Raw genomic sequence first — 27,811 nt, 5'->3', positions numbered from 1 at the left:
CTGTAACAAACAGTAACCTAAATTGACGGATCCAAAAGATAGAAGAAGAGAGCAAGAACAGGAGCGAGAGGGGCAGTCACGTCCTGCAGCATTTACACATAACATCACCAAATGGCCCTGACAGTCAGTGGATTTAGAATTGCTCGGAGCTTGTTGTGTTATGTTTCACTGCAATGTAATGCCAACTGTTGTCGTGTTGTTGCATTGCTTTTAGACTGTTTTGTTAGTTTTGTAAAATAATTACAGGCCCGAGGTCTGTTTTTATGCTAATGAGCATGTGGGGATGAGACATAAATGTATTTGACTTGTTCTTCAGTGTGATATTAGTTTTCACTAACAGGTCAATAGTACTGCACCTTCTGAGTTTTTACAGCAGAAAACATCTTCAAAAATTAGGTCAGTTTGATATTCTCTGAGAGCATCATCCATTTTTCATTTGTTCAGTTTAAACTTTTGCCGTGTCTTTACAGCCTCGCAGCAGGTTTTGGCTTCTTTATAGTTCTGCTCAGTTTTAGACTTGTGAGAGAAGATTGTGTTTTCATGGTCGGGTACATTTACAGTTGTCATGAAGTCTGGTCTGTCTTGATTGAGTGATTAGGCCCATTTGCAATCATTGATAAAATGTTTAATGGAGAGAAAAAACTCTCATCAACATCCAATGAGAGCACATTCGCATGTGATGAGATGTGTTTAAAGCTGTCAGCTGGGGAAATCACAATGTGTTTATGATATTTTTAAAAAGGCTCTACAAAAGGAGAAAACCAATATCTGTGTCCTTTTAACTCTGCTGCACTCTGTGTTTGTACTTTCATAACAGGATTAATGCTCACATCTATAGAGCTTCATTTCATTTGGGAGAAGAGATACAAAAGTTTGGGACAAAAACGATTCAAAATGTTAGTGAAGAATTTCAGTCTTGCCGAGGGGCTTCACAGATATTCTGAGTAATTATAGTGTTATGCTTTAAGCACGGTTCACAGATTTAAAATGTCACTCATATGTGGAAATATTGCATAACTCTAGTGTTGAACTTTTGCAGATAAAGAGAATAAAAGTGATTTAGGATAAATACTTTCATTTATCATTTAAATAATTAACAGGGATTGTAAATGTTTGCAGGATTTGAGTGTCAGTGAACCCAATAAGTGGTGATAAAAAAACACTCTTATCTAACACAAGACTGTACCTACAATGATTGTTGCTCATTTGCATTATCCACTGTAAGAGGAGGGAGCTGTTAATTGCTGGACAAGCTGATGTCAGGTTTGGAGCAGTATAACTCAGTAAATCACACCACATTAAGCAACGTCAACTTCCAACACTTTGTCAAAGTTTGCATATTTCTATAACCTGTGAGTAGTTCAAGCAAAGACAGATTTTAGGTTTTTTTGTTAATCATCTTGTGACTCCTCAGATTTATTGTGTGGATGTAGATGTTTCTGTTGATGAGCATTGAGCCAAACTCCTCAAAACATGATGTATTTGAAATACTGAAACTCTTGTAAAGAGTGAAGCATAAGGCAACGCTCATGGAAGCGCTTCATAAGATAAAAACACAATCAGATAGACTGTGGAGCTCTCAATTTGGGCAGATGAGGTTATAAAGAAGTTAAGAAAGACAAGCAGACACTGTGGAGTCCGTGTTTTCCTCCCAATCCTCCTCTCCTGTCACAGGATGAAGGATCTTCCAGGATGCTCTCAGGACTTCAGCTCTGTTGCTCTTTACTTCCCCTGTGACATCTCTCCACCATCAGAGAGTTTGGACCTGTGGAACTAAAGATACATTTTGTATCAGAGTCATCAATAACTAACACACACTAAAAGTGTTATTCTGAGTGTGTATGGGGGAGTTCCAGTCTGGGTGTGGGGCTACGTGTCGAGACACAACTATTTATATAAGAACTTTTTGTCTCTATCTCTACTTTACATTTAACCTGGCTGTTGCAGACTAGTGTTTGCAGTAAATGGTGCGGTATGTAGCTGATACTCTAAACTTCAGTCCCTGAAACATGCACATAACACGTCGAGGCTGGACAAGACGGATAAAATATGTATCTTGATATTTTAAGCTTGAGTGATGTCTTTACAAATTGTGTTTAAGCCCTTTTCATACAGATCAAATCCCCCAAAGGAAAACCTTTACAGATACTGAGCATGAAGACCTTTGAAAGTGAATAAATAATAAAACCCTTAAACAGGGTGTTGCTAGTCAGAAAGACTTTGCTTAGTCCATGACACCAGCTTGTCTGTGACAGCAACATCACATCTGTGATGTGCTTCTGTCTGAGTGTGTTTATGTCCACCAGCAAGGTTAGCTTCATCTTGATCTGATTCTATTCACAACATACAAAGAGAAAGTTGGCTGATGGCTGCTTGTTGACACCTAGTGGTTCTCCCTAGAGACAGACTGGTCACCAAATAGTGACCGAGTCATTTCTAATAGTAAGTATTCATCAAAAGTAAATGATTTGCATGTGACGGCACTTCTGTTTAACGACATAATGTATAATGATATAGCCATACCTGTATAGGCCGAGCACAACGGGATTCAAGTCTTAATGTTAACATCCCACAGCATAATAACTACATAGTGTGTGTCGCAGAAGAAAAAGGTCTACAACTAGGTTTTAGATATGATTATAGATAGATTTATTTTAACCATGTAACAAGTAATCAGAAAACAAAACAAGTAAAAATAATAAAATGAACAGTAAACATATACAGCACATTAAATAAAAAGTTTCAATAACTTAAATAACTTACATAATGACCTTAATGTTTATATACATAAATAATCATCTTAATATTGAAAGGAATCTTAGGAAAATTGTCCAAGAATAATACTATGTGTATACTTCTTTTAACGGCACAGTATCTGTGCGTTCCACTACCCATAAGCCAGAAAATGATTTAGTATGTCCCCAATACATAACATAATAAATGTATGCCAAAAAATACCGAGATGTCATACTGCATCCGGACCCATTTTGCAGTTTGTACATACTTTGTAAGGGAAGCTGAAGTTTGTACTAAGAGTAAAAGGCATGTGATCTGGAACACAGTGGTCGTGTGCACAGGAGGTGTCAACGCATGCTAGATATGCCAATATAGAAAAAGTGTTGCAAAATGCTCTCATGTAAGTCAGACATCTGTCTTTATCTTGAGTCTGTTTGTTTTTTTACTGTTCTTTGTGAAAAGTACTTTACAGATCATTTTGCAATCACTAATAAAAATCTCTATTTTCTCTGCATGGTTTGCTATTTGTGTGTTTATCATCGTATTTGTTCTACTGATACCACAAAACCTCTGACTGCTTCATACATGCGTGCATTTAAGTATTTGTGTTTGTGTGTAAATACCTACTTTATTACTTTTTGTGTGTGCGCGATCTTGAATTTGAATATTGGTAAGTGACTGAGGGGGAAAAGCCCCTTGGTTGCCTTTTCTCCTAAACCCTGCAGGCAAACAGCTCAGGCATGTTTATAACGAGGGGGAAAGTGAGAAACGATGTATAGATTAAGGTATAAGGTGTCCAAAGTGCTATAATTATACTATAATTACCTCATCTTCTCTCGACAGAAGACAGGTTTCAGTTCTGGATAGATATACTGAAGTTGTAATTCTGAGTGTGTATGGGGGAGTTCTAGTCTGGGTGTTGTATGCGTGTATCTATTATTAATTCAACTTAAGGAGAGGGATGATTTGTAGACAAAATCTGTCCCTCGCTCTCTCTTTCTTCTTGTTTCTAACCCTCTATCATTTCTTACTTCTGTCCTCTCTCCTCCACCCATCAAATGATCTAGGGGAGTCTCCAAGCATGAACTCCACTGACCTCTGCAGGAGATTACAATAAGCTCAACTGGCTGTGAAATCATGAGCGCTCCCACGTCAGGAACCCCAAATACGGAGGTGAATGTGGTCTCCCAGGAGATGGCATTGCTTAGCAACATTCTGGCAGCTTACACCTTCATTGCAGGTAGGTCCAATCAGCCACATTGCCATGACTGTGTGTGATCCCACTGTAGTCACCATGAGAGCTAAGGAACAAACTACCAAAAGCAACCACGAGGCAGATAGAACACAGGTGAGCAAGCTCAGGTGGGGAGATCAGGAGGTGATGATTGCTCAACAGGGGAGACTAGTGGACAGGTGAGAGATGACAGTCTGAAACAACATGGACATAAGAGCAGAGAAAAGTTTTGATGTTTTTTTTTCTTCTTTTTCTCTAAGACCAACCCGAGAGGACAGCCTTGGTGTTTCTGGGCGGTGTCTGCGTTGGCCTTCTTGTCACACTCTGCGCCATCGTCTTCCAGATACACTGTCGGACAGACTGTCACTATGGCAACAGTAAGCACCCTCACCACCGCCACAGGAACAGGCATCCTCAGCGTCGCCATCACAGCTGTCCCCTCCATCAGCCCATTGACAGCAATCCAGACAACACTGCTGTTGTTGCCTCTGGAGGAACCGGGCCTGCCGGGGACAGCGAATCAGAGGACTGGGATGACACGTCTGACCTGTCATCACGGAGACGCAGACGCTTTGAGAGAGCTCTGCTGCACGCCACCATGTTCACATCAGCTGAGGGTACCTCTCACACAGACACACACATATATGGTACATATGAAGAGACCAGTAGTATCAAGACCATTATTCCAAACATTAAAACCTGTCTTTTTCCGAGATGGTGGCCCCAGTTAATCTATTCTTGATTAACTGGTTTATGGTATTTAAAAGATTAATTTGACTCATTGGGAAAGGAAGCTGCTTTAAAGAATGAGTTTTCATTTCAGTGTTTGTGATTTTGCTTTATAATGTGTCAATGTACATTTATACATACTCACTCACAGACTGTGTATCTCACTGCTGTCTCACATGCTCATATCTTAAAATAGAAGTTCTTCTCAACAGTGATGTGAAATTTGATGGTTATATGAATGGATAGTGTATGGACGTGCTTTAATCCGTGTGTGTGTGTGTGTGTGTGTGTGTGTGTGTGTGTGTGTGTGTGCGTGTGTGTGTGTGTGTGTGTGTATCGTCAGAGCTGGACCGGACCCAGAGGCTGGAAGAGCGGGAACGGATTCTCCGAGAGATCTGGATGAACGGACAACCAGACATCAGTACAGTCACTCAAAGCCTGAACAGATATTACTGACAGATAATCAAACAGGCAGATAGTCAGAGGGACACGAATATAGACAGGTGAGCAGATGGATAAAAGGTGAAAAGTAAACAAATGAAAAAAACAAAACAAAGGATGCAATGAACATAAATCATCATATCGGAAGCGCTGTCTGCACTTCACTAAAGAGACTCTTACAGATCAAACTATTAGTGACAGCACTGCCAGGAGCAGTCCCCTCCATTATGTAAACAACAAGGAAATCATATGAGTTGTGATGGCTCAGTCCTCCGATACAGGATGACACTGAAGTGTTTGGAAGAAGAATGTCCGTGTGCACCGAAAAACGAACAAGTAAGCCTCAAGACACAGCGGACCTTCAGAGCACACATTGCGATGTGTAACTGCTGTTGATGAAAACTGCACAAGGGATTTTATAACTTTCCAAATTTTTAACAGCTGCTTTTAAAAACCATGGACAGAAAAGGACAAGGCTGCAATGCTTTGGCTGTTAGTGGCTGTGTGGGTCCCAACATTGGTGATAATGTGATGTTGCACTTTTCTCAGCTCACCCTTTTTTTCTGTGTGAATTGGAACCTAAATGAAAGGTGCTCAATAAAGAATTCAGAGCATTTCTATTGCCTCTACACGGCTCTCAACATGGCGACAGTGCCAAGATACATTTACACATACTGGTGCTTCTACTGCTGTATCTCTGCATCCCCAGATGAAAAGAATACTTATAGGAAGGACACTAAATAGCTGTGGTGGTTGATAAAATATGCAAGGTATAACCTGCAAAGTCTGTTAGTTGCATCTGTCTGCTGGAGGGTTATCAGGTACATGTGTTGTTGCACAAGTACAGCAGGTCATCATGTTTGAGAGGGTCATGCTGCCTCTCATCCTTTGGTTTATGTGATAATGTGTTCCAAAAAAGTATAAACTTTCATTCCAGGAATTTATGGAAGCAGTTTTCTGTACTGTATTGAGTAAAGTCCCGTATTAAAATGAAATATTGTGGCTCACATTTCTTCAACAGTTTTTAAATGTCTTTGGGAATGTCGTACATGTGTGTCATCCGCTTTTAGGAGGTATTATGGACTGTGGTGAGCGCCCAGAAGAGATATGTCCAGGGAATGATCTTGTTGACAGCATTGAAATGAATATTAAATCTTACCAATTATAACCTGAGCAAATAACAAGATGTGTAGTGAAGGTCGGAGGTGTACAATATCAACACAATGCAGATGCCCTTACCAACCAGTCACAGTTAAGAGTGCTCACCTTTCCACACACAAACATGACCATTTGTGTTGGTTGGACACAAGGCCAGCCATGTTTGGGGTAATGGATAAAGACCCGTGTTACCTCTATCATTTTTATTCTGTGAGAATTATTGGAGTCAGACTCCCCCTGGTGTTCATAATGTGCCCCTCCAGCCACAGCTCAGTATATAAACAGAGCTTGAAAAGCCAAATGGTAAATCCCAAATGGAAAAGAGCATAGTCAAAATAAAGTCATAAATAAATTGCAATCACATAATTACAATTAAAATGACTCAATGAACAAGTGAATACAAAATAAAAGCAATAATGTCAAGTCATACTAATATTTGTGAGGCTCAGTAGCATATATGATATATGGATATGGCTGCTCTGACTCAGTCATTAATTAAACCAAAATAAATCATCATATGCACCGCCATCATCCACATTGTTGTCAGTAATTCCTCATCAAGAATAAGTGAAAGCTCAGCACTGTTGCTTTATTTTTTTAATCTATGAACTCCCATATTTTCCTTCAAAAATCAGTTTGGTCACTTTAATCTTCAGGGTTTTACATATAGTTCAACACAGTTCTGCAGAGTGCAGAAAACATATTCCTCCTGCCCTATAATGTTAACAAGGTGACATGTCCACTAAATAAAATGACAGATTGTAGACAAATTGATTTAGATTCATGAAAAAGCAATGATTGCTTTTCATGTCTAATATGGAGATTTATTTTTGGTCCTAAATTGAGTTTATAGTCTCTCTAATTCATACTTGTGAGCATCTTAATAAAATATATTTCCTATTACTTTAATTAAGTGAAAGTCGTATTTTGGCCCATTTTGTTCTTCTACATGTACAGGGTGTGGCTAAATCAATATAGCCCAGAATATCCATGATTACTGTAATAAGACACTAATACAAACCACACTGTGGTGTGAGTCATAAGTACGTGTAAGTAGCTATGACCAAGCTGATAATATTGAATTAATGTAAACAATATAGCCTTGTCTGGCTCTGTCCTCCCTCCACCACCAGTGCTATCTCTTTAACGGGACGGGCGGTGACGTTGGGACACGCAGCGGAGAGAACAGGCTGCTGTTGCCGGACCGACTCCCGACCGGGACCAGAACCGGCCTTCAACAGACTGACACGCCGTCATCTCCGTAAATCTGAGAGTTCAGGTTCTCAATCCGCAATGAGAGACTACTCAGCGACTCCGAGCCACGGAGGCGCCTGCATTCCGTGCTGCCAAGTTTGCGTCTTCGCCTTTACCGCATTTCTCATCATTGCAGAGAGGACGGCGCGTGAGTCTTACCTGGGACATACACACGCCCGCTCATGAAACACACACACACACACACACGTATTACACACGCCCTGCGCAAAATTAATAATACCGAGTGCAGTATAATTTACAGTGTGCTGGTTGATTGTAATTTGGTGACATGTGCCCACACGCAACCCTGTTGTGTTTTATTTGACTTTATTGGCGTGCGCGTGCGTGCCTTTTTGGCCATGTGAGGGCTACAGCTGAGAGAGATGCTCGCATATTGTGGATGAGACAGAGAATTTGGGATGGCATGTTGTTCTATTTACTGTAAAAATCCAACATACAAAGTTGGACGTTTGTCTCTTGTTGTCATTAATAATGGAGCCAGAGTCTGCAGTCAGCACCAGTGCGCCTCTCCCCTTTTTTTATACGCTGCATGTTATGACCTCGCAGCCTATGCAGCAAAACTGCAGACTCATGCCGGAGTTTTCCAGAGTTAAAGGGCGGTGTCATTTCAGCTTCTAGATCTCTCCTCAATAAAAACAAAGCGGGGCCATGTTGTCATATTTCAGCGCCCTTTTTTTTTGGAGGTACATGAATGGACGAGGGGATGGGCGTACCCCATGATGGGGCCTAGTCTGCCCGGACAGCCCGCCTGCTTGGCATCTAAAACGGTTCAGATTACAGAGGCATTCAGAGCTGCAGAGCTCAGCCAGGCCAGTGTGATGTGGAGAGGAGTCTGTATGTGGGATCAGATACAGCACTTTCTTATAAATACACCTTCGATGGGTTACAAGTTATTAGAGGTCATATATAAACGAGTGGGCACTCATAAAATACAAAGCTCTATGATCTGACAGACAGATTAAATGTTGTTTTGCTACTGTAAACACTTGCTATGCTGAGCACTGCAACAAAAGCCGCATTATACAAAAAACTGCCAGTTTGTTATTGACAATTACACACATGGTTCTAAGTGTAAATAATAAGTTACAATAATACAGTAAGAGATGAGATAAGAGATTGTGAATCTCATCTGTTTCATGGTCCTGCAATTATGTGTGCAGGTGAGGTTTGTCCAAATATGCACTTTGTGATTTACCATAAGCCTTTCTTTGTGTTTTTGGACTGAGTATACATGTGTTTTCCCTCCCCTCTCTCCCCAGTGATCTATTGCTTTGTGTACTATCTGTGGGTGGGTCACAATTACTGCTATGCCCATCTTGCTGGCTTCACTGCGTTGTTCCTGCTGCCAGGTGAGATAACAACAACAACAACAACAGCATGCCAATCTATGTTTACAACATAAATATTACAGAGACAGATAGAATAACAAGAGATGTTAGATTCTGCTTACCAGTATGATATGTCATTGATTGTGAACGTAGAAGTAATAGACCAGACAGTGTATGGAGGGTTGGTAATAGATAGATGGATGGATGTTGGATGAATTGATGACAGATACATATTTTATTAATATTTGTTTCATTCTATGTTTCAAAGGTTGGGGTCCTCAGTGGCTCAGTTATCTGTGGTACCTGTCAGATGGACGCATCCGCAGGAATTCTCTCACCTGGACGCACATACTGCACCTGGGTATCTTCAAAAGGTGGCCCAACCTCGTGCATGTGCGTCTTTATGTGTGTGTGTGTGTGTGCGTGTGTGTGTAAATTAACAATAATGCCGGTGCTATCTTGAAAACGAATTAAACAAGGACAGTTTAAAATGATATTTAGACAAACTTAACATTTGTCTATGTTTGATTATGATGGTTATGATGAGAATCATGTATATACTGATGTGTATGTGAGCATTTCCTTTTTCTATCTGTTTCTTTTACCCTCAACCATCTCTGGCCTCCACAGGCTGTGGGAGTGCATGTGTCTGCCAGACGCGGAAGTGTACTGTGAGATCATGCAGCAGGCGGATGCATCTGCCTTACGTCTGTTTGAGGCCTTGGTGGTCACCCTCCCTCAGACGCTGCTGCAGACCTATGTGCTCATCTGCACTGATATAGGAATCAAATCTCCAGGTACGGAGACTCTGAATAGATGTAGAAAGCATGTGTGCAAGGGTGATAAGGTCTAAAGTAGCACGTATAATGTTGTGTTTATGGCTAGTGAAAGTATGTACAGTGTGTGTTTCTACATTTTCATTTAAGGGTAACTCAAACAGATAATAATAATAAACTGTGGCCCAATAGACCATAGTTGCAGACAACTCCATGAGAGACCTGCATAACCTAATGATAACAAAATATATTTAAAGCAGATATAATTTATATTATTATTTCTAAAAGAACAATGTGAACACAATGTGAAAGGGGTTGCTCGTAGTGATGAACGTACAGAGAATTGTTACCTAAACCTGCGGCTCCCCTAAACGTTACAGAGTCTGTAGAGAGTTTCAGCTAATTGTTCACTTTTATTGCTTGAAAAATGTCCCGTTGTGGTCCTCACACACCAGATAAAGTGAACGACTATCTGATGAACATAATGCCAGATATTTCCCTCAGGAGGTGATAGAGACTAAAACGGAGCTGAAACAGAGTGAATATTGCACTCACATTTGTCCGGTGACCAGAAACATGGCTCCTAATGAATGCTAATGTTAGGGCTGTGTGTTATGGAGGAAATCAAATAACACAATATTTTTGTGTTACACGTTTACCATAACAACTTTATAGGCAATAATAAGTCAGATGTTTTGTTTTCAGATTGTTCTGTTGCCTGCAAGTGGCCAAAAAGTAGTTCAGCTTTAAATTGAACCAATTTCTCTACCATCTATTTCCAGTGTTTGTATGCAGCAGACTTTCATCTGATGGACAGTATAGCATTACAATGTATCAAAGTACTCACATTTCTTCTCCTCTCCGCCTTCTTCCTCCCTCCTCTGCCTTCCAGCCTCAGTGTGCTTCGTGGTGTGTTTGTTATCTCTGGCCTGGGCCTTGGTCCTCTACGCCAGAGCCTGTTCACTCATCAGACCAGGACACATACAAATGACCCCCGCTGCCATTCTCTGTCGACTTCTGTGGAGGGTGGGCATATTTACACAACCTTCCAACAGCCAATATGCACATACAACGGTCTCAATTTAATGGGGGGCATATTTATATGAACATGTTGGGCTTTGTTTGTGTGACAGGCATATTTTCTCTGTCTGCAGGTCAGTATGTTGGGATCTCGATTTGCTGTTCTCATGCTCTTCACACGTATCTTCAAACAGTGGATCCTGGGAGTCATTGGTAAGTCTGGTAGGGCCTAGTCTTCATCCCCAACCTCATATTTTTTGAACCTGACAAACATTTAATATTCTGCTGGGGAAGGATGTGGGTGGTGTGGGTTTTTTTTTCAGCAAAATACATCTAATTATTGTTAGGTGAGTGGTGACACCCTGTTGTGGTTCACCTCATCTGCTCAGGTTGTCTGTAACAGTGTGTTTATATATTGATAGTTTAATATTTTATTGGTTGTGTGTGTGTGTGTGTGTGTCAGGTGTGCACTGGCTGGGTACAACTTTCTGGATGGTGTCACAGCAGACCGACATCATACGTTCAACTAGTCGATGGAGACTCTTCAACTTTGTTCTGGGAGCCATTCACATCTTCTTTTTCCTCAATGTGAAGTACGGTCAATCCAGATACCGCATGGCTGGGTTCTACCTGGTATGTGTGTGTGTGTGTGTGTTTGTGGTCTGTTCACGCAACATTTAAGACTTTAAAAGAAAACATTATTTTGGAAAAAACTAAAAATGATGATTTAATATAAATACAGTCTATCCTTTGAATTTCATTGGAGAAAAATCCCAATCTGCAAATAAATTTTATTTTAGAAAATGTAAATTTGAGAAACTATGAGTCACATTACAGCCATGAGTTAATTTATGAGCCAGTCCAAGTGCTGAAAACATGTATATTGCATGAAAGTGTCTCAAACACATTAGTTGAATAACAGTCAGATAAGCTGAATAAAAAACGGCAAAAGTTAAATGTGATGTGGAATAATTGAACCACCTTCCTCTCTTTCTGTTCATTCCTCTTCAGGCCATGTTCTTAGAGAACGCTTTTCTTCTTCTGGCCTCCTCGTGGTTGTTTACAATGGTGTCCTGGGACACTGTGGGAATCCCAGCTGCAGTCTTCTCTAGCTTCCTCATTGGTGAGACACACAACTACTCTGTATGACAAGAGTCGACAGACATGCTTAGCAGCTCTGCGAGGCTGTACACAGCTGGGCTTTGAGCTAAAGGCTAATGTGGGCTTGCTAACATGCTCACACTGATGATGCTAACATGCTGATGTTAAAGCTATGGTTAGTAATGTATTTAAGAAACATTTGTTGCTATGTTTGTTGAAATTCTTTTTACATCCTGACAGGATGTAAAGATAATTTCAACAAATCAACCTGATCAATAAATCAAATGTCTGTGGCTGTAACAGGACTGTAATAAGCCCATCCAATGCTAAATAGCTAAAAACTGTTCTTTTCTTTAGAGTTCTAATAACTTGTACACACTCTTGCACGCCTCCATTAAAAGCCCTCCCTGTTTTTCTATTTACTTGTCCCTCTCTCTCTCTAGGAGTGATAGCGTTGGTGCTGTACTATCGTTTCCTCCACCCTAAATCCTTTGAGATTTTCCAGAGTATTCGCCACAGGGGGATAAGTGGTGCCTGCACAGAGCGTGGATCAACTCTGTCATTGGAGGAGAAAGTTACATCCACTTTCTATCACCATGCTACACTGTCCGGTTTGTTAAAGATCTGTCTATCTGTCTGTCTGTCTTTCTGTTCATCATAAAGACTTTGGTTGTTAATCTTATCAGGAGGTGGGACCCTCATGGATCTCCCTATCCAATGGGAGGGATGGAAACATCACCACTGGCTGCTGATTCGCTTGGCCATGAAGACGGGGGATGTAACAAACATCTGGTCGGCATATGGTGAGGGGGGACTGGCCGGACTGATGGGTCTGTCTGAAGAAGTTCACTCCCCTGATGAACCTCATGTTCCTCGGGTTTGTTGCATTCTTGTTGTTGAATGTCCTGCTTAGAAGAGCTATTGGTTTTAGTAGTGAGACTTCCTGCAACTTGATCTTTTAAAAAAAAGGAGTGGTTGCATTACTATTAGTTTCAGGGGAGAGATTGAATGTATACTTGCTAAACCTGTCTTTCCTTGCATGCAGCCTAAAGTGTGATGTTATTATATATATTTAAAAGGGTTTCTGCTTCTTATTTATGCTGTGATTTGTCAGGGTCCCCTTATTCAGCAGGTTACCCAGATCTTACTACCTGCTCCTCAACCAGCTCCACCACAGGTGACCCAGGCTCCACAGGCAAGATCTTTATATGAACTAGGACAACAGTAGATGTATACTTGAAGCCACTATGTGTAGGATTTTAAAATGGAGACAGATGAGCTAAAAGCAACACATGGACTGCACACATTTTCACAGCGTTTGGCACATTGTTCTACAAACAAAAACTTTTTGCCATTAGACTATTTTTAAAAAGACGCTAATATGATTACTTAAGTTTTAGTTTGTCTTTCTGCCGTCTGAGGCTCAGCTGTCTGTCTCGTCCCCAGGCGAGAGAGGTGGTCCAGCCACCAAAGCCAGCTCCCTCCTGTGTCATAGCCAGACCAGTTAGAAAAGCTCCACCCACAACAATCCAGGATATGAGAACTTTTCCAGAGATCATCCCGGTCCACGAGGTCATTTTTGAAGAGAGCGCAGAAGAAGTGTCCAGCGCCCCACCATCAGAAAAAGGTTGGATTCCTGATAAACACTGAACCCTGCTGGTGCGCACACTCAAATCTCAGTGACCATGGAAGTGCTTTGTTACAATGTTAATACCTACCCTTACTACTTTAACTAATCTTTTAATCTTAACTATGAAATGTTACTACGAGTGGCATAGATGTTGATACATTCAATCTTTGCTAAAGGAAACTAAGTGTGGATTATTGGTAAGCATTCAAGCTCATTTATTTTTTGCCCTTGAATTTTATAATACAAATCCTTTGTAGTAGTACCTCAAGGATGGTATTGCCTATAGGAGATGTGTTCTGTTTTAAACACACTTTACCTTTTCATTTTATTTTCAAAGGGGATGATGAATTTCAGAGTGCTGCTTACTGCTCACCAACACCTTCATCTCCACTGCAACCAGACAGCCTCCCCCACATCGATAGCAGCGCTCTGTCCCTGACCGAAGCCTCGTCCTCCGTATGTTCCCTGGACATCAAGACTCCCGTCTGGTCACCTGAACGGCGTTCCCCTCTCGTGATTGGTTCCCCGGAGAAAAAACCCTCACTCCCTGGAGAGTCCAGCACTACACTTTACTTCAGCGCGGATGCACATTCTCCCTCCAGTGGGAGCTATCTTGGCTGGGGCTCCGAGTTGTCGCCTATCTCCACCTACAGAAGTCCCTACCGGATCAGAGAGGCTCGCTTTATCACATCCACCCCACGCCTGGAGCCTCGAGCTAGGTCAGAAAGTCCAGGTCCGTCCCCTATTGTCATCACCCCTGCCACTCCTGGTACAACACCAGGCCCCACTCCAGGTGGGACCCCTGGTGCGTCGACCTCTGCTGCTTCTACGCCTGGAGCTTCAACATCTGCTGCTTCAACTCCTGATGCGTCCACACCCGTTGCTTCAACTCCTGGTGCTTACACTCTTGGTGCTTCTACTCCTGGTGCTACCACACCCGGTACTCAAATCATTCCACTCACTCCAGTCATCTCCCACGCTCGCAAACAGATAGTCCAGCTTGTGGACAGCAGAGAGAGGATGGTATAAGGAGGATGGGGGGTAAAGGGGAAGAACAACTGGGTGGCCAGTGATGTCTTTTTTAGTTTAGCGGTTAAGGATTTATGTGAATCAATGTATTAACTAATTTGGGGAAGGCTTGGTGGGGAGATAATGGGCCCTTTCAGCTCAGTTGAATCAGTCATGGAAGGAGACACAACGTAAATTAATATTTTAGTTTTTCCCTGACATGCAGATACAAGGGTTACATTTGCAGAAAGTTAGGAAGCATAGGTAGCACACTCGCCAACCACTGCAGGGGCATTGGCCCAATCCTTAATCATTTCTGACCTTGCTGTTCATTCTTATCAACTCATTTAGCAGTGTGTATGGTAAGAAAGTCACAGATGGGTCACCAGAGAAGTTAGAAGTGACAAAATTGTACGTACATGTACCGGGGAATCGATCAGTCTAAATAGGGGGACAGGGAGGATTTTTTCAGTTCTTTACAACTGTCTGATAAAAAAAAAACTCTATACACTATAGATCAATATTTACAGAAGATTGCATCTTGGTTACTCATCTAAAGAAAATACAGTTACAAATTCACAGGTGCTAATGAATCTGGTGCATCACTTCCATTCGTTCAGATTAACCCTTAACAAAACTAACCACAGAAAACCTATTGGAATCGTGAGCTGTGATTGAATCACAAAGCGTTAACAATCATGTGAATCAAGGCGAAGAATTGTCAAAATCAACCGGGTAATTAAACCAGTTTACAAACAACTAACACACTGAAATGTATAAATAATGAAGACTTAATGCAAGTACAAGCATGCATTGATGTTATTAGGCTTGCAAAAGCGTATTATTCTTTTATTTTTACAAAACCTTTAGATAAGGTTGAACATCGCCTCCAGGTGTCACATTACATTACATTACAAACATTACTGACACGTACAAAGAAACAGAGCTCCTATTTACAATCTGTAAAATAGTCAGATTTTAGTTGATGTCTATTTTCAAGAAACTATCACATAAGCAAATGACAAACGGCAGAAAAGGTGCAGCTAAAGTAGCATGATAATCTTTAGACTACACTATGATTATAACATAAGAATATGTCAAGGAAGATCAGAAGATGTTTCTATTGTTACAAGCATTTCATTTCATTTGTCTACTTTAATGATCAGATATACATTTTAACTATGACCTGCAGAAATGCTTTACATCGCTAAATAAGTAACAATGTTTCTATAATTTTAGACATTTACCCCATTTGGCCCTTTCCAAGAAATTGCATATAAGGGACTAAATTAAACGGGTCATTTTAGTGACGCAGAAAAGATGAAATACAGCAAACAGAGAAATTGCGCTGGACATAACTGAGTGTCTGTTCTTGTCTCTAACAGAGAGGAGGTAACTTTGAACACCTCTTAACATCATATTTAATTTTTTAATTTGTGTGTTCCCAAAAGTGATTGTTAAATTTGCCATTCTTGTCTGCTACTCTAATAATTAGCATTAGCATTATTCTGGATTGTTGGCGTTTACTCACGTTGGTTTTATTGAGGAGCGCACAATCTAATTTGGACATAGTCTCAAATGAATAGTTAATAACTTAAAATGTCTTTGGTATTGTCTTGTAAAACCTGCCATACTCACAAATATGCTTCGTCCTTCCACCTATTCTTTAGTTGAACCTCCTACCTCAGCAAAACTGAAAATCCAAGTGACAAAACTAATTTTATTATCTTCTTATGTCTCAGTGAGAACATGTAATTGCTTACTGTATGACTGAAAACTCTTTTATTTAACTGTATGAAACGTTTTTCCTATACCAGAAGGAGGGAAACCATAACAGAAATGTTGCATAAAGGTAAATCCCGGGTATAATGTGCTGCTATGAGTTTGGTCAATGCCAGTATTATGAAATATTATGAATATTATTTATTTCATTACGTGAAATCTGATTGTAATCATAGAATTAACAATACCAGTCTTCCATGTTTATTTGTCTATGCTATGTTATTTTACTTTCTTTCTTTCTAAAGAAATATACGTATAAAGTCAGGTCTATGTCTGAAACGTCCAGTTAAATGTTTGGTGATAAAACACATTCAGCTTTTTGAGAATATAAATCGGGGTTTATGGAACAAAGTACAGAGAAAAACATGCTCCATCAAACTGTGTCAAACTGTTCTCCACATACCCGCTGATAGATAAAGTCAAGAGTCACTGCATGTTACTCGTTCATCCAGAGAATTGTATCTATTCCTTCAGAGAAAGAAAACTCACTGTAACTACTCACACATTACAATAGTAAACACACGTGCTAGAATGTATGTGAACGCAAAAGCAAAAAGCCAGCTAATGAAATGTATATGAGTGCACTGATTAGAAAAGATCTACGCACACGCTTTAGACTGCAAACGATGCCTTGGCTTGATCGTCATGAATCAGCGCTTTGCCTCGTAGAGAGAGACAGTTTCAGCTGCCATGCTTGTCTTAATAGGTGTGTAGAACAATATGCTTTGCTTTGTGTACCTGATAATCTTCACTTTTGTATTTCCTTTTCTTTATCTGGTCACATTTACTGTTATGAAATGTGTGAACAGCTACGGTGCAGTAGTCAAGGTTTTGTGCGGAGGTTTCTCATGTGGAATTGTTTAGAGAGATTTCATTGAGTTTTCATTGAGAGACAGACATTAGTTTGCTGATCGAGTGTAATGTCACTTAGTCAAGACGGCCTCCATTTATCAACATGCATCACCTTGTCTCTGCAAGGATCTCCACAGAGCAACTGTGGTTGGTGATAGTGAGTCAATTACTGTGCTATTAATGTGACAAAATAAAATCATTAGTCATGATCAAAGATCAGAGTGCTGTGTTGTGTTGTATTGATCATCCTTATTCATTTACAGTCAGTTATCTTTTAACATTGTTGTGCGCTTTAGACAAATGGAAATGCATAATAACAGTGTAAACATTACAGTAATAAATACACTGTAAATTGAGTATATTTAATTTAGGCTAGTTCTCCATTGAAATTAACATAATGTTGTTTACATTATCACAGGGCTGGATGAGGGTTCTGGGGCTTATTACCAATTTCAATATTAAATAGCTAGCATGTTACCCGCTAGCATAATGCTAGCTGGTAATATTGAAGGTTCTAATCTTGAAACAAGATCATGTAATAAAGCAGAAATCACCTTAATGCTATTATTATTATTATTATCATGGTTGATATTGTGCTTTAATTCAATCAATCCAATACAACTTTATTCATCGCTGCAAGGAAAATGTATTCAGCAGCTCACCACCCAGAGCAACAAATACACTCACAATAGGAAAAATAGAAAAACCAAACAAATGTTAATCACAAACTAAAAATAATTAAAGGTTATAAGCTTTAAACCTATATGTGCAATATTAGTAAAACTATATAAATATACAAACAAAAAGGGATTTATGCAGAATAGAGAAGAGAGACAACAGAGTAATGTAGTATATATTGCAATATTACCAAGCAGGGATGTTTTATATGCACATTTCCACAAACCAAATGCCACACAGTCCACTTCATTAAGTTAAATAATAGTTTAATTTAATTTAAACAACAATGTGATTTTGGTTAGTTTGCCTGGTTAAATAAGAAAGTGTTGTTGGTCCCTCATACTTCAAAATGAGGATCTGCTCTTATGCAACTTTCTTGGTAAAACAATGAATACAGTTTGTGTGCTGTTCTTACAGTATTTTTCCCTATTCATCATTTTGAAAGTCAGATGACAGACACATAAAAGGAAGAGAAAGCTGCCGAACGATCAGTATGTTCTCTGTGGTCAGTGATCCACAGCGAGATACAGCTTGAACACCCCAAAAAAAAGTTGTTGTCACCATCAGTTACAAATCACAAGTTATTTCTAAAAAAAAAGGTCACAGCTAAACTAAATGTGGTAAAATACCAACATACACATACATTACTGGCAAGCATCGTGAAAAAGGTCCTGAGCATTATGCTTCATGTCATGATCTCTAGTCATTACTTTATGTCAGAAAATATTATTAGAACTTCCTCTTAGCAGATGTCCCAATCAGATAAATAACAAGTGACCTTAGGGCCTGAGTTGAGTTACTTGAAAGACATTATAGCGCAGAAACAAATATGAAGCACTTTATACTGACAGTAGCAAACTATTCACACCTAGAATGTGATTTTATGTTATCAGTGATCTTTTGTAGAATTGTAGTGAGATATCCAGATTCCTCAGCTTCCATTTCAATGTTGTCAACTGGTAGAAACTGTACCGGAGGTTTGCTGTCTCTTCTATCCATGACAGCTACACTCAAATGTTGAAATTTTTCCATCAATATTCTGCTCTCATTATATGAATAATTTATATCATATGCATTGAATGTGTTGTAACTCTATTATGTTGTTCAATCTGTACACATGACATCTGTTGCACTTCTGTCCATCCTGATAGAGGGATCCCTCCTCTGCTGCTCTCCTTAAGGTTTCTTCCTTTTTTTCTTCCCATTAAATTTACGTTTTTCCTGTTCCGATGTGAGGGTCCCGGGACAGAGGATGTCGCATGTGTACAGACTGTAAAGCCTTCTGAGGCGCATTTGTGATTTGTGATTTTGGGCTATACAAAATAAATTGGATTGAATTGAATTAAATACACCATTATATCAAACGTCCATTTCAATGGTAATAATGAAAAATAAAGGTTAAAATAATAATAGTAATGGGGGAGAAGTAAATAATAAAAGCAAATACATAGATTGTACAATTTCCATACAAAAAAAATCAAAACATTTTTGTTTTCAATAGATATTTGAGCATTGATGGTGAAGGTTGTCCGACAGGGTGAGTTTCAGCACCACCTAGCGGTCAGCGGGAAGTAGTGCACATCTACTGCATCAAACTCTCTCGTCGTCACGTGTGTTTTTTCCGGTTATATCTAGATTCCGATCAACATGTGTCTGTAGAGAAAACGCCCCTGATCGTACAAACCAACACACCCACAGACGGGAACAGAAAAGGAAGCGCGAGGTTGGGGGTTTCGGTCACATGAGCTGCATGCATGTGACCGGCTCACGTGGTCCGATGGATAAACGAAGAGGAGGAGCGTTTCTGAATCACAGGTTTGTTGACCACAGACAGACAGATAGACAGAACCAGGAGCTGACGATTTGAAGTTCACCTACAGCTGACGAACGAGCTCCAGGTAAACGATCTATAGACATCAGTTAAGTTAAAGATTGTTTACACTGACAGTTAGCTGTCAACAGCTAACGTTAGCTTAGCTAAATATGTTTCACTTACTTAAACTAGAAGAGAATACATTAAACGGTATATTCACTGAGTGACTCATTTGATACTCTAAAAGCAGTTTAAGTCCAGTTTGTTTTCATAGCTCAAATAGTGGTTGTTGCTGCCTGACCTATTTTAGGCTTCATGGTCAGAGGTGATAAGATACACTTTAAGAAAATAACTTAAAACCAGAAGTTATTAAAATGAGCATGAAACTTAATCCTGAACCGCCAAGCACATTGATGCAACATGGAAATGGAAAGTGAAACTAGGTTGTTATGAGAGCTGGAGGCAGCCATTCTGTCCTCTGCTTTAACTAGACAAAAGAGAGGCTGAGACTTGCTTACAGATGTAAACATGTCGGTAACACAGCTGTGAACATGTCGGTAACACAGCTGTGAACAAGTCGGTAACACAGCTGTGAACATGTCGGTAACACAGCTGTGAACATGTCGGTAACACAGCAGACGATCACACCAGGGGGATGAAGTAAAGCTGGATTGACAGGAATATATTGGTCTTTGTGTAAAATGACCATAGACTTAACTATTTTTTTTTTTTGTTTGTTTGTTCTGTTTGTCTCTGCCCTGTAAAGCGTCTTTGGGTATTTTGAAAAGCACTATATAAAATTGATGTATTATTAATAATTACGGCACAATTTCCAGCCCAGACTGTTAAAAAATCAATTCCAACCACAGAACTGATATGGACCTTTTTATTGTGTAAATCTGCATCGGCCCCCTTCCTGTCAGCAGGTCCTCAGCATTGTGACAGGAATAAGGAAATGAGTTGTTTCACTCAGTAGACAGAGAACAAACCAACCAGATCTATCAGATGATGTGACTTGTTGATCTCTATGTGTGTGTGTGTGTGTGTGTGTGTTTGTTTTACCTGTTGTAACATGTTTAAGACATTCTGTACTACAGCATGTTTACCATTGATCCAATTCTTTCTCCTGGAGACACAGAAATTCATTTTATAAGAGAAGGAACATTACAGAATAATGCTTTGTGCTACCTACAGTAGTTTATCTTCAGAGGTACCTATACTAATTTGCATCAGCATTGTCCTGTTTAGTTTAGATGTGAAAAACAATATAAAAATAAGACAAAGTAGCTGAACACAATTTGAAGGTCTCCTCCAGCTGAATCAGCCCAGATGTAGGTGGCTTTGGCACCGACTCACCCATTTCCATCTTGAACTTAACCGTCCCACATAAGGGGAAACAATGTCACCCCCCCCCCCCCCCACACCTTATTTTTGAGATGCAAGAGTACTGCCAAAGAAAGGCCACACTGTGACTCAGCAGGTTAATGTAGCCGTTGTGAGTCTTGCTGTGAAAACTGTGTTGAAAGTAACTGACATTTGACTGATTTTGGGCAGATCAGCAGATCTGAAGGTTCATTTCCCCCAAAATCACATCCGAATCATTGTTTCAGCTACAGGGCAGTGTTCTGCGTGTGTGGTTCCACCACTTCTCTAATAACTGAACCCATAAACTTGTCTTGTCATTTAAATTTCTCTTGTGGCCCAACTGTTTCACTCAGTTAGCAGCTTGCACAACATGTAGATGATTCACAGCGATATAAATCATATCTAAGCTGTTTTAAAGAAAGGAAGACAAGCGGTTGGAGTATGTCGAGATCTCATCCTGCAATGGGGAATGTTCTGGATGTTACTTCCCCTTGTGTACTTTTTGCTCATGATACTTCATTGGCCTCAGCCATGTGATATAAAAACCAGTTTCAATGGAATTCATATTGTTTCTGTCCCCCTCTCTCTCTCTGACACACCTGAGGTGTTTTCATTGGATTCTCTTCTGCTTTCTCTGGAATAGAAATAGTCGTGTCTAAACAGGTGCGCTGCTTACTAACAAGACAGGCCTGTGTGGCCGTGTGCCACTGCATGCACTGACTGTGTAGAAGTCTAAGCTCCTGCAGAAGCCCATGTAAAGTTGTGTTTTGTCAACAGACTGATTCTAAAGAAGCACAGCGTCTGCACTGGTATTGATTTTGCTGGACTTGGAGCATCCGGCTTATACTGAGCACAATCCACCCATCCTCTATTTAATAGGCTACATTATGATCTCTAATGTCTGCAGCTGATATCCACTCTCGCCAGTGCATTTCACCTCTGATTAAACTGGTCTCACGTGTACCATTCGAGAGAGAGAGAGAGAGAGAGAGAGAGAGAGAGAGAGAGAGAGAGAGAGAGAGAGAGAGAGAGAGAGAGAGAGAGAGAGAGAGAGAGAGAGAGAGAGAGAGAGAGAGAGAGAGAGAGAGAGAGAGAGGAGAGAGAGAGAGAGAGAGAGAGAGAGAGAGAGAGAGAGAGAGAGAGAGAGAGAACATTTGACTTAGTTGGGGGGTGTTTTCTGCAGCTTGGGGAACTACAAGTTGCAGTCTAGTTTTGACTTCAAGTTTTGAAAAGTCATGTGGATATGAATCCAGGGTAATGGTTAAAATCACAGGACTGCTTCCTGTGCGTGTGCTGCCTGCTTATGCAGCGCGTTTAACCACTTGAGAGGTCCATGAAGAGCATGACTGAGGATAAGAGGTTTTCTCTGCTCTCTGTTTACGCACGTTCCACTTGTAGCTGCAACCAGAGTCTCAACGTCTAGTCAACTGTGAATGCTTTTTATCAGCCGAGTTTCAGGGCTCCAGTTTCAGAAGTGTGTGTTCAGGCATGTCATTGCTTTGTCTCAGGCTTGTTTTTATTTACAAGTGGAAGACTTTCTCCACATTAAAGCTTTTATAAACTGCTCAATGAATCCACTGATACAGCCACTCTCACTTTTGTTCTGTGTTTTCAATTAGATTTCCACCCTAGACTACTTCATGTACAGTCATCTGGGGTTAAGTACCGCATGTTTTTCCAGTAGTCTTTTTTTGTGAGCCATTGTTGTCGCTTCAGTTAATGGTGCAATGCAGGGATTCAGCGCATTGATATAGCAGCAAACAACAATTTGCTTGTGAGTGTTCCCCACTGGGTAGCTCACGACCACCGCTCTGCACTGCTCTCATATGGCGGCGGTGCAGAAGCGTAGTGCCCACCCCGCGGTTTCCCCATCTGATGAACACTGTTAGCTCTGTCAGATAGTTCAATATGTAATCTGTTCAACAAATAAACTTGTCCTCTTAATTCTGTATCTTTCAGGCAAAATGTGGCGTTCAGCCTTTCTGTTGTTGGCTGCCAGCTTGTCGGTGAGCCTGGCCAGACCCCGCCTCGAACCACTGTCCAATGAGATGGTCAACTACATCAATAAGGCCAACACTACTTGGATGGTGAGTTTCGGGGGTTTTGTTGTTTCTGATTTTCTTTCTTAGTTCTATTTGACTTAATCTCGCTCCTCTCTCGCAGGCTGGTCACAACTTCCATAACGTCGACTACAGTTATATCAGGAGACTCTGCGGTACGATGCTGAAGGGACCTAAGCTGCCAATCATGTGAGTCTTGATCGGGAAACACAGGAAACGAAATTTCAGATTAATATTTCATTATGCTTGCATATCATTGAGAGTGAGTATTTGCTATGCTGGACATATGTGCACCGTGTACATTTGTACGTACAAACACAAGCAGTGGTTTCAGTGTCATGGACCAAAACTCTGCCCCCCCCCCCCCACCACCTGCTGTAGTAGCGCACAGTAATACTTGACTCCATACCACTGTTTTACTCTGCAGGGTTCAATATGCTGGAGACCTGAAGCTGCCGAAAAACTTTGACTCCAGAGAGCAGTGGCCCAACTGTCCCACTCTGAAGGAGATCAGAGACCAGGGCTCCTGTGGATCCTGCTGGGTGAGATAAAAACTCAACTCATTTAATATGTTTTTTATTTTGTATTCAGATTTTCTGGGGCCGTATCTTAAGTAATGGCACACCAGCAATAAGTGTACAGGAGAGGTTTTTTTTTAAATGTTGAGGTGCCCTCTCATCTGCATGGCAAGTGACCTCTTTCACAGCCAGTGGCAGTCACACGGCCCATCATTTATGGTCATTTAAATATTTTTTCTGCCCCCGCACTCCTCATAGACCAGCCCTACTCTGCCTCTGATTGGCTAGTACTTGTTGCCTTCTTTGCAGAATTTATTAATTAGTGATGAACAAGACGATGGAAGTTTGTGAGGGTTAATGATTTCTCCTTGGATGGATTGTCATCAGAATGGCACCCTTATTGTATAGTGCTGTGATATATAATTACAATGTCCTGACAAACAAGACCTTTTTTTTTTTTTTCTTTTAACCCTCAACTCGGACAACAAAAAACTCCCCTCAAACTGTGTTAGTGTGTCTGTGTCATGTCTTGGTTTTTCTGCCCACAGGCATTTGGCGCTGCAGAGGCCATCTCTGACCGAGTGTGTATCCACAGCAATGCCAAGGTCAGCGTGGAGATCTCCTCCGAGGATCTGCTGAGCTGCTGCGAGAGCTGTGGCATGGGGTGAGAGGCAGTAATGTGTGAACGGTCTTCAAATGTCTCCAGTAGACGATTGCAGTGACCTGCTTTATGTGGACCATACCTTATCCGTACCAAATGGTTTGAGATTTGAATTGCTGGGTATTTAATGGGAGGAGAGAATGAATTAACTCAACACAAGCTCTCCATCAATGACCCGATGAGAAGATAGAAGTCCGATAATGTGTAGGAATGCAATACGCAGAATTAGTATCTGCGCCAAAACTGACCTTTAGTAAGTGGATCAGGCCATGACATCAGTGATCCACATGACACACAGTGGCCTCAATGTAACGTGACAGCAAGATGATTCCAGGTGATGAGGTATACATATTTTAAAGCAGAAACGGTACAACTGCAAGAGGTAGGATTCAGAATCTGTATTGGTTGATGAAAAGTCAGGCAGGTGCCTCCCGAATATTGTACAGTGTGAGCATTTGAAATTGGAGGCAGGGACTGCATAGTGGTTGTTTTGTAAAGGTGGATTAAAAAAAACAAACGTTTCTCTATTTAGCTGTAATGGTGGCTACCCTTCAGCTGCCTGGGTCTTCTGGACCAATGAGGGGCTGGTCTCTGGCGGTCTCTATGACTCCCACATTGGTAAGTTTTGTGTGTGTGTGTGTGTGTGAGACTCCCGCAGTGGTACGTGTGTGTGTGTGTGTGTGGTGTATACAACCCTGATCTTTGTGTCTTTGTGTGTGTGTGTACAGGTTGTCGGCCCTACACCATCCCCCCCTGTGAACACCATGTGAATGGCAGCAGACCCTCCTGCTCTGGGGAGGGTGGAGATACACCCAAGTGCGTCGCACAGTGTGAAGCTGGATACACACCCAGCTACAAAGTGGACAAGCACTTTGGTAAGAAAAGAGAAGCATGCTAACATTAGCTCTGTGTCTCTTCACACACACCAGGATTTAGTATATGAAATAATATTTGAACTGTATATTGCTCTGAAAATATGTTTCTACAATATATCATGTTGTAATGCTTGGATGTTATTGGATGTGGCTCTGTTGAAGAATACAGCATGAAAAACAAAATGGAAATTATTTGAGTAGTAAACAGACTCAGTTGAAGCATGATTTATTATCATGAAATATGTAAGATCATAGTGCATAAATACAAACATGTTTTTGTAAAGAAAGAAATTCTGGTTACTCAGACAATTTATTAATAGGTCGTATTTAATCTAGAATCAATAGTCAAAACTTATACTTATATTTATTTGTATACATTTAAACTGACTGAAATCTTACACATGCATAGTATTTATTAGATATTTTATGAGGATATTTTGTATGGATCCGGTCATGTCCCATTAATCACTCTTGTATGTCCTACAAGCAGCATGTTTATGTCCTAAAATGAGCCTAACCCTGGTCTTGGTGAATACAGCTGTTTGCACACACACACACACACACACACACACTCAGCACAGGTTCCTAACTCACAATGTGTTGCAGGTAAATCGTCGTACAGCGTGCTGTCAGATGAGACGCAGATTCAGGCTGAGATAAGCAAGAATGGCCCAGTAGAGGGAGCCTTTACCGTCTATGAAGACTTTCCGCTGTACAAGTCTGGTAAGAACACCTGCAACACTAACAGACAAATGTAGTACAAACACACGCAATACTGAGTGCTTGTACACTCGCAACCTGTTGAGAACAGGGTGAACGCTCATTGATTCTTTAAAATGATGTCCCTTGACTTCTTCCAGGTGTGTATCAGCATGTGTCTGGGTCTGAGTTGGGTGGTCATGCCATCAAGATCCTGGGCTGGGGAGAGGAGGATGGTGTTCCCTACTGGCTCTGTGCCAACTCCTGGAACACTGATTGGGGTGATAACGGTGAGCAGAGACGCGTATTTCATAATTTAACTAACATCCATACACCGATAGTCTCGATAGTATATAAACAGTAGCCCTTCTGTTTATATTTATGAAGGGAATGGAATATTCAGAATCCCTTCCGTGTAATACAGTCGGGTGGCTGTAGCTCGGTGGGTGAGCGGTTTGATCCCCGGCTCCTTCTGTCAGCGAGACACTGAACCCCAAGTTCACTGCTCACTGCTCCTGAATGCTTATACCTGGCAGCCGTTCTAAATATCAGACACAAATGCACATACCTTATGTTCTCACATGTACAATATCTCCATATTTGTTACTTACAAATAACAATTGCTCATGTTGGGTCAAATCTCTTATTTTTTCCAATGTGTGTAACTGCCCTGTGGTCTGTTTCTGGTCTTCAGGATTCTTTAAGATCCTGCGAGGATCGGATCACTGTGGTATTGAGTCTGAGGTCGTGGCGGGGATTCCCAAATAAATTCAAAGGTAAGACAACAAACCTATGTAAGGGCAATATTAAGTTTGTTTACTGTGTGCCTCTACAGTATAACGCTGCCACTGGTACAATGACATGAACCTGACTGGAGAATGCACGGCTTTGTATTTGTGTACAAGCCTCATAGCTGCAGCTGTACCACCCCAGTAGCTCCCATTTCAAGTCTGAGAAGCTATTGTCTTTGTGAAACCCTCAACAAAAGTATAAACGTATGCATGTAGCTTGAGGTCTGTGGCTGACTGTCTGTTTCTCTCTTGCAGGTTTTGAGCTGCGGCGTCATTACTCAATCACGAGAGAGCGACACACTCGGAATGCCTCCTCTCAAACTCTTTTAACAGCTTTTAGTCCTTTTTTTAGATAAAGCCCTCTGATCACCTTGCACACATATTGCATGTGGTTTTCTTTTGACAAACAAACTCTAGAGCAACCTTCACCTCATCTATTAGCAGATAGAGTATGTGCCTGAGCACAAATCAGCATTGTTTTATTGAATGTGTCTTTTTGTGAATGAGCTATTGCAAGGTCTTGTTCCTTCATCTCTTAAAGCAATTGTTAATCAAAGTTGCACAGGAGGGAAATGGTTTTTAAAACGGTTAGGTGCATTTCATTTTTCTCAGGTGATTTGAAGCATATAGTCACTGTTGTAGAACTGTATTTGTTCCCCATGTCGTCACATTTTCGGCACTGACAACACAGCCTATGACTGAGAGAAATTACAAGACTCTAATACAACAGAGACTCTTCGAATGTGTCCAATTTTTAATGAACACAGCTTTTCATATTTGATTTTTATTCAACATTTTCAGTGCCACAAATGCCACTCCATAATGTTAGGATGTACCCATTGTGATTGGTGCCTGTTAGTGTTTTTAAGTTTTGTGTATCGGATGAGAAATTTAACTTACTTTTTAAAAATATGGTTGATAATGGGATGTTTTTATTGTCTGCCTGTATCGATCAAAAATATCGGCGCATAACTGTTTTGTTCTGAAATAAATAAAACAATGAGGCTCCCAATGTTGTGTTGTTACTCATGAATACAGATGCTGGTATTTTAAATCAAATTGCATCTCATGTGACTGATTTGCATGCTTGATGTGACCAACTCACCAAGGAAATGTGGGTCAAGATGTGACCGATGAATGGATACGTAGCTGTGAGTAAAAACTACAGGAGTGGTAGTTGATAAACGTTGCAGGTTTTTACTGCATCTGACATTGTATCCAAAAAGGTCAAAACAAGAGAGACTGATTTACAACAAACGTTCATCCTAAAGCAGTTACCAA

The 27,811-nt window shown here is 40.6% G+C and overlaps 3 protein-coding genes across 3 annotated transcripts; all 3 read left to right on the top strand.

The window, feature by feature from the left end:
• Positions 1–3,930: 3,930 nt before the first annotated feature.
• On the top strand, positions 3,931–5,155 carry eva1ab (eva-1 homolog A, regulator of programmed cell death b). The gene is made up of 4 exons (XM_076109733.1): positions 3,931–3,976; positions 4,231–4,389; positions 4,465–4,587; positions 5,043–5,155. The coding sequence occupies exons 1-4, from the start codon at positions 3,931–3,933 to the stop codon at positions 5,153–5,155; spliced, it is 441 nt and encodes a 146-aa protein (XP_075965848.1).
• A 2,436-nt stretch (positions 5,156–7,591) lies between these two features.
• Positions 7,592–14,457, top strand: xkr5b (XK related 5b). Its single transcript, XM_076109884.1, has 13 exons — positions 7,592–7,700; positions 8,833–8,922; positions 9,170–9,275; positions 9,532–9,698; positions 10,570–10,703; positions 10,832–10,910; positions 11,161–11,330; positions 11,709–11,820; positions 12,242–12,409; positions 12,485–12,675; positions 12,913–12,993; positions 13,245–13,425; positions 13,766–14,457. The coding sequence occupies exons 1-13, from the start codon at positions 7,592–7,594 to the stop codon at positions 14,455–14,457; spliced, it is 2,280 nt and encodes a 759-aa protein (XP_075965999.1).
• A 5,033-nt stretch (positions 14,458–19,490) lies between these two features.
• ctsba (cathepsin Ba) lies at positions 19,491–27,542 on the top strand. Its single transcript, XM_076110328.1, has 11 exons — positions 19,491–19,646; positions 22,886–23,013; positions 23,090–23,175; positions 23,414–23,528; positions 24,053–24,168; positions 24,698–24,783; positions 24,894–25,040; positions 25,647–25,763; positions 25,901–26,029; positions 26,434–26,515; positions 26,786–27,542. The coding sequence occupies exons 2-10, from the start codon at positions 22,891–22,893 to the stop codon at positions 26,505–26,507; spliced, it is 993 nt and encodes a 330-aa protein (XP_075966443.1). The 5' UTR covers positions 19,491–19,646; positions 22,886–22,890; the 3' UTR covers positions 26,508–26,515; positions 26,786–27,542.
• Positions 27,543–27,811: the final 269 nt, after the last annotated feature.

The sequence above is a fragment of the Anarhichas minor genome, unplaced genomic scaffold, assembly GCF_050575085.1.
Source record: "Anarhichas minor isolate MPS153535 unplaced genomic scaffold, ASM5057508v1 ptg000042l, whole genome shotgun sequence".
In the NCBI taxonomy this organism is placed as follows: Eukaryota; Metazoa; Chordata; class Actinopteri; order Perciformes; family Anarhichadidae; genus Anarhichas; species Anarhichas minor.
This window is presented reverse-complemented; position numbering and strand designations above follow the sequence as displayed.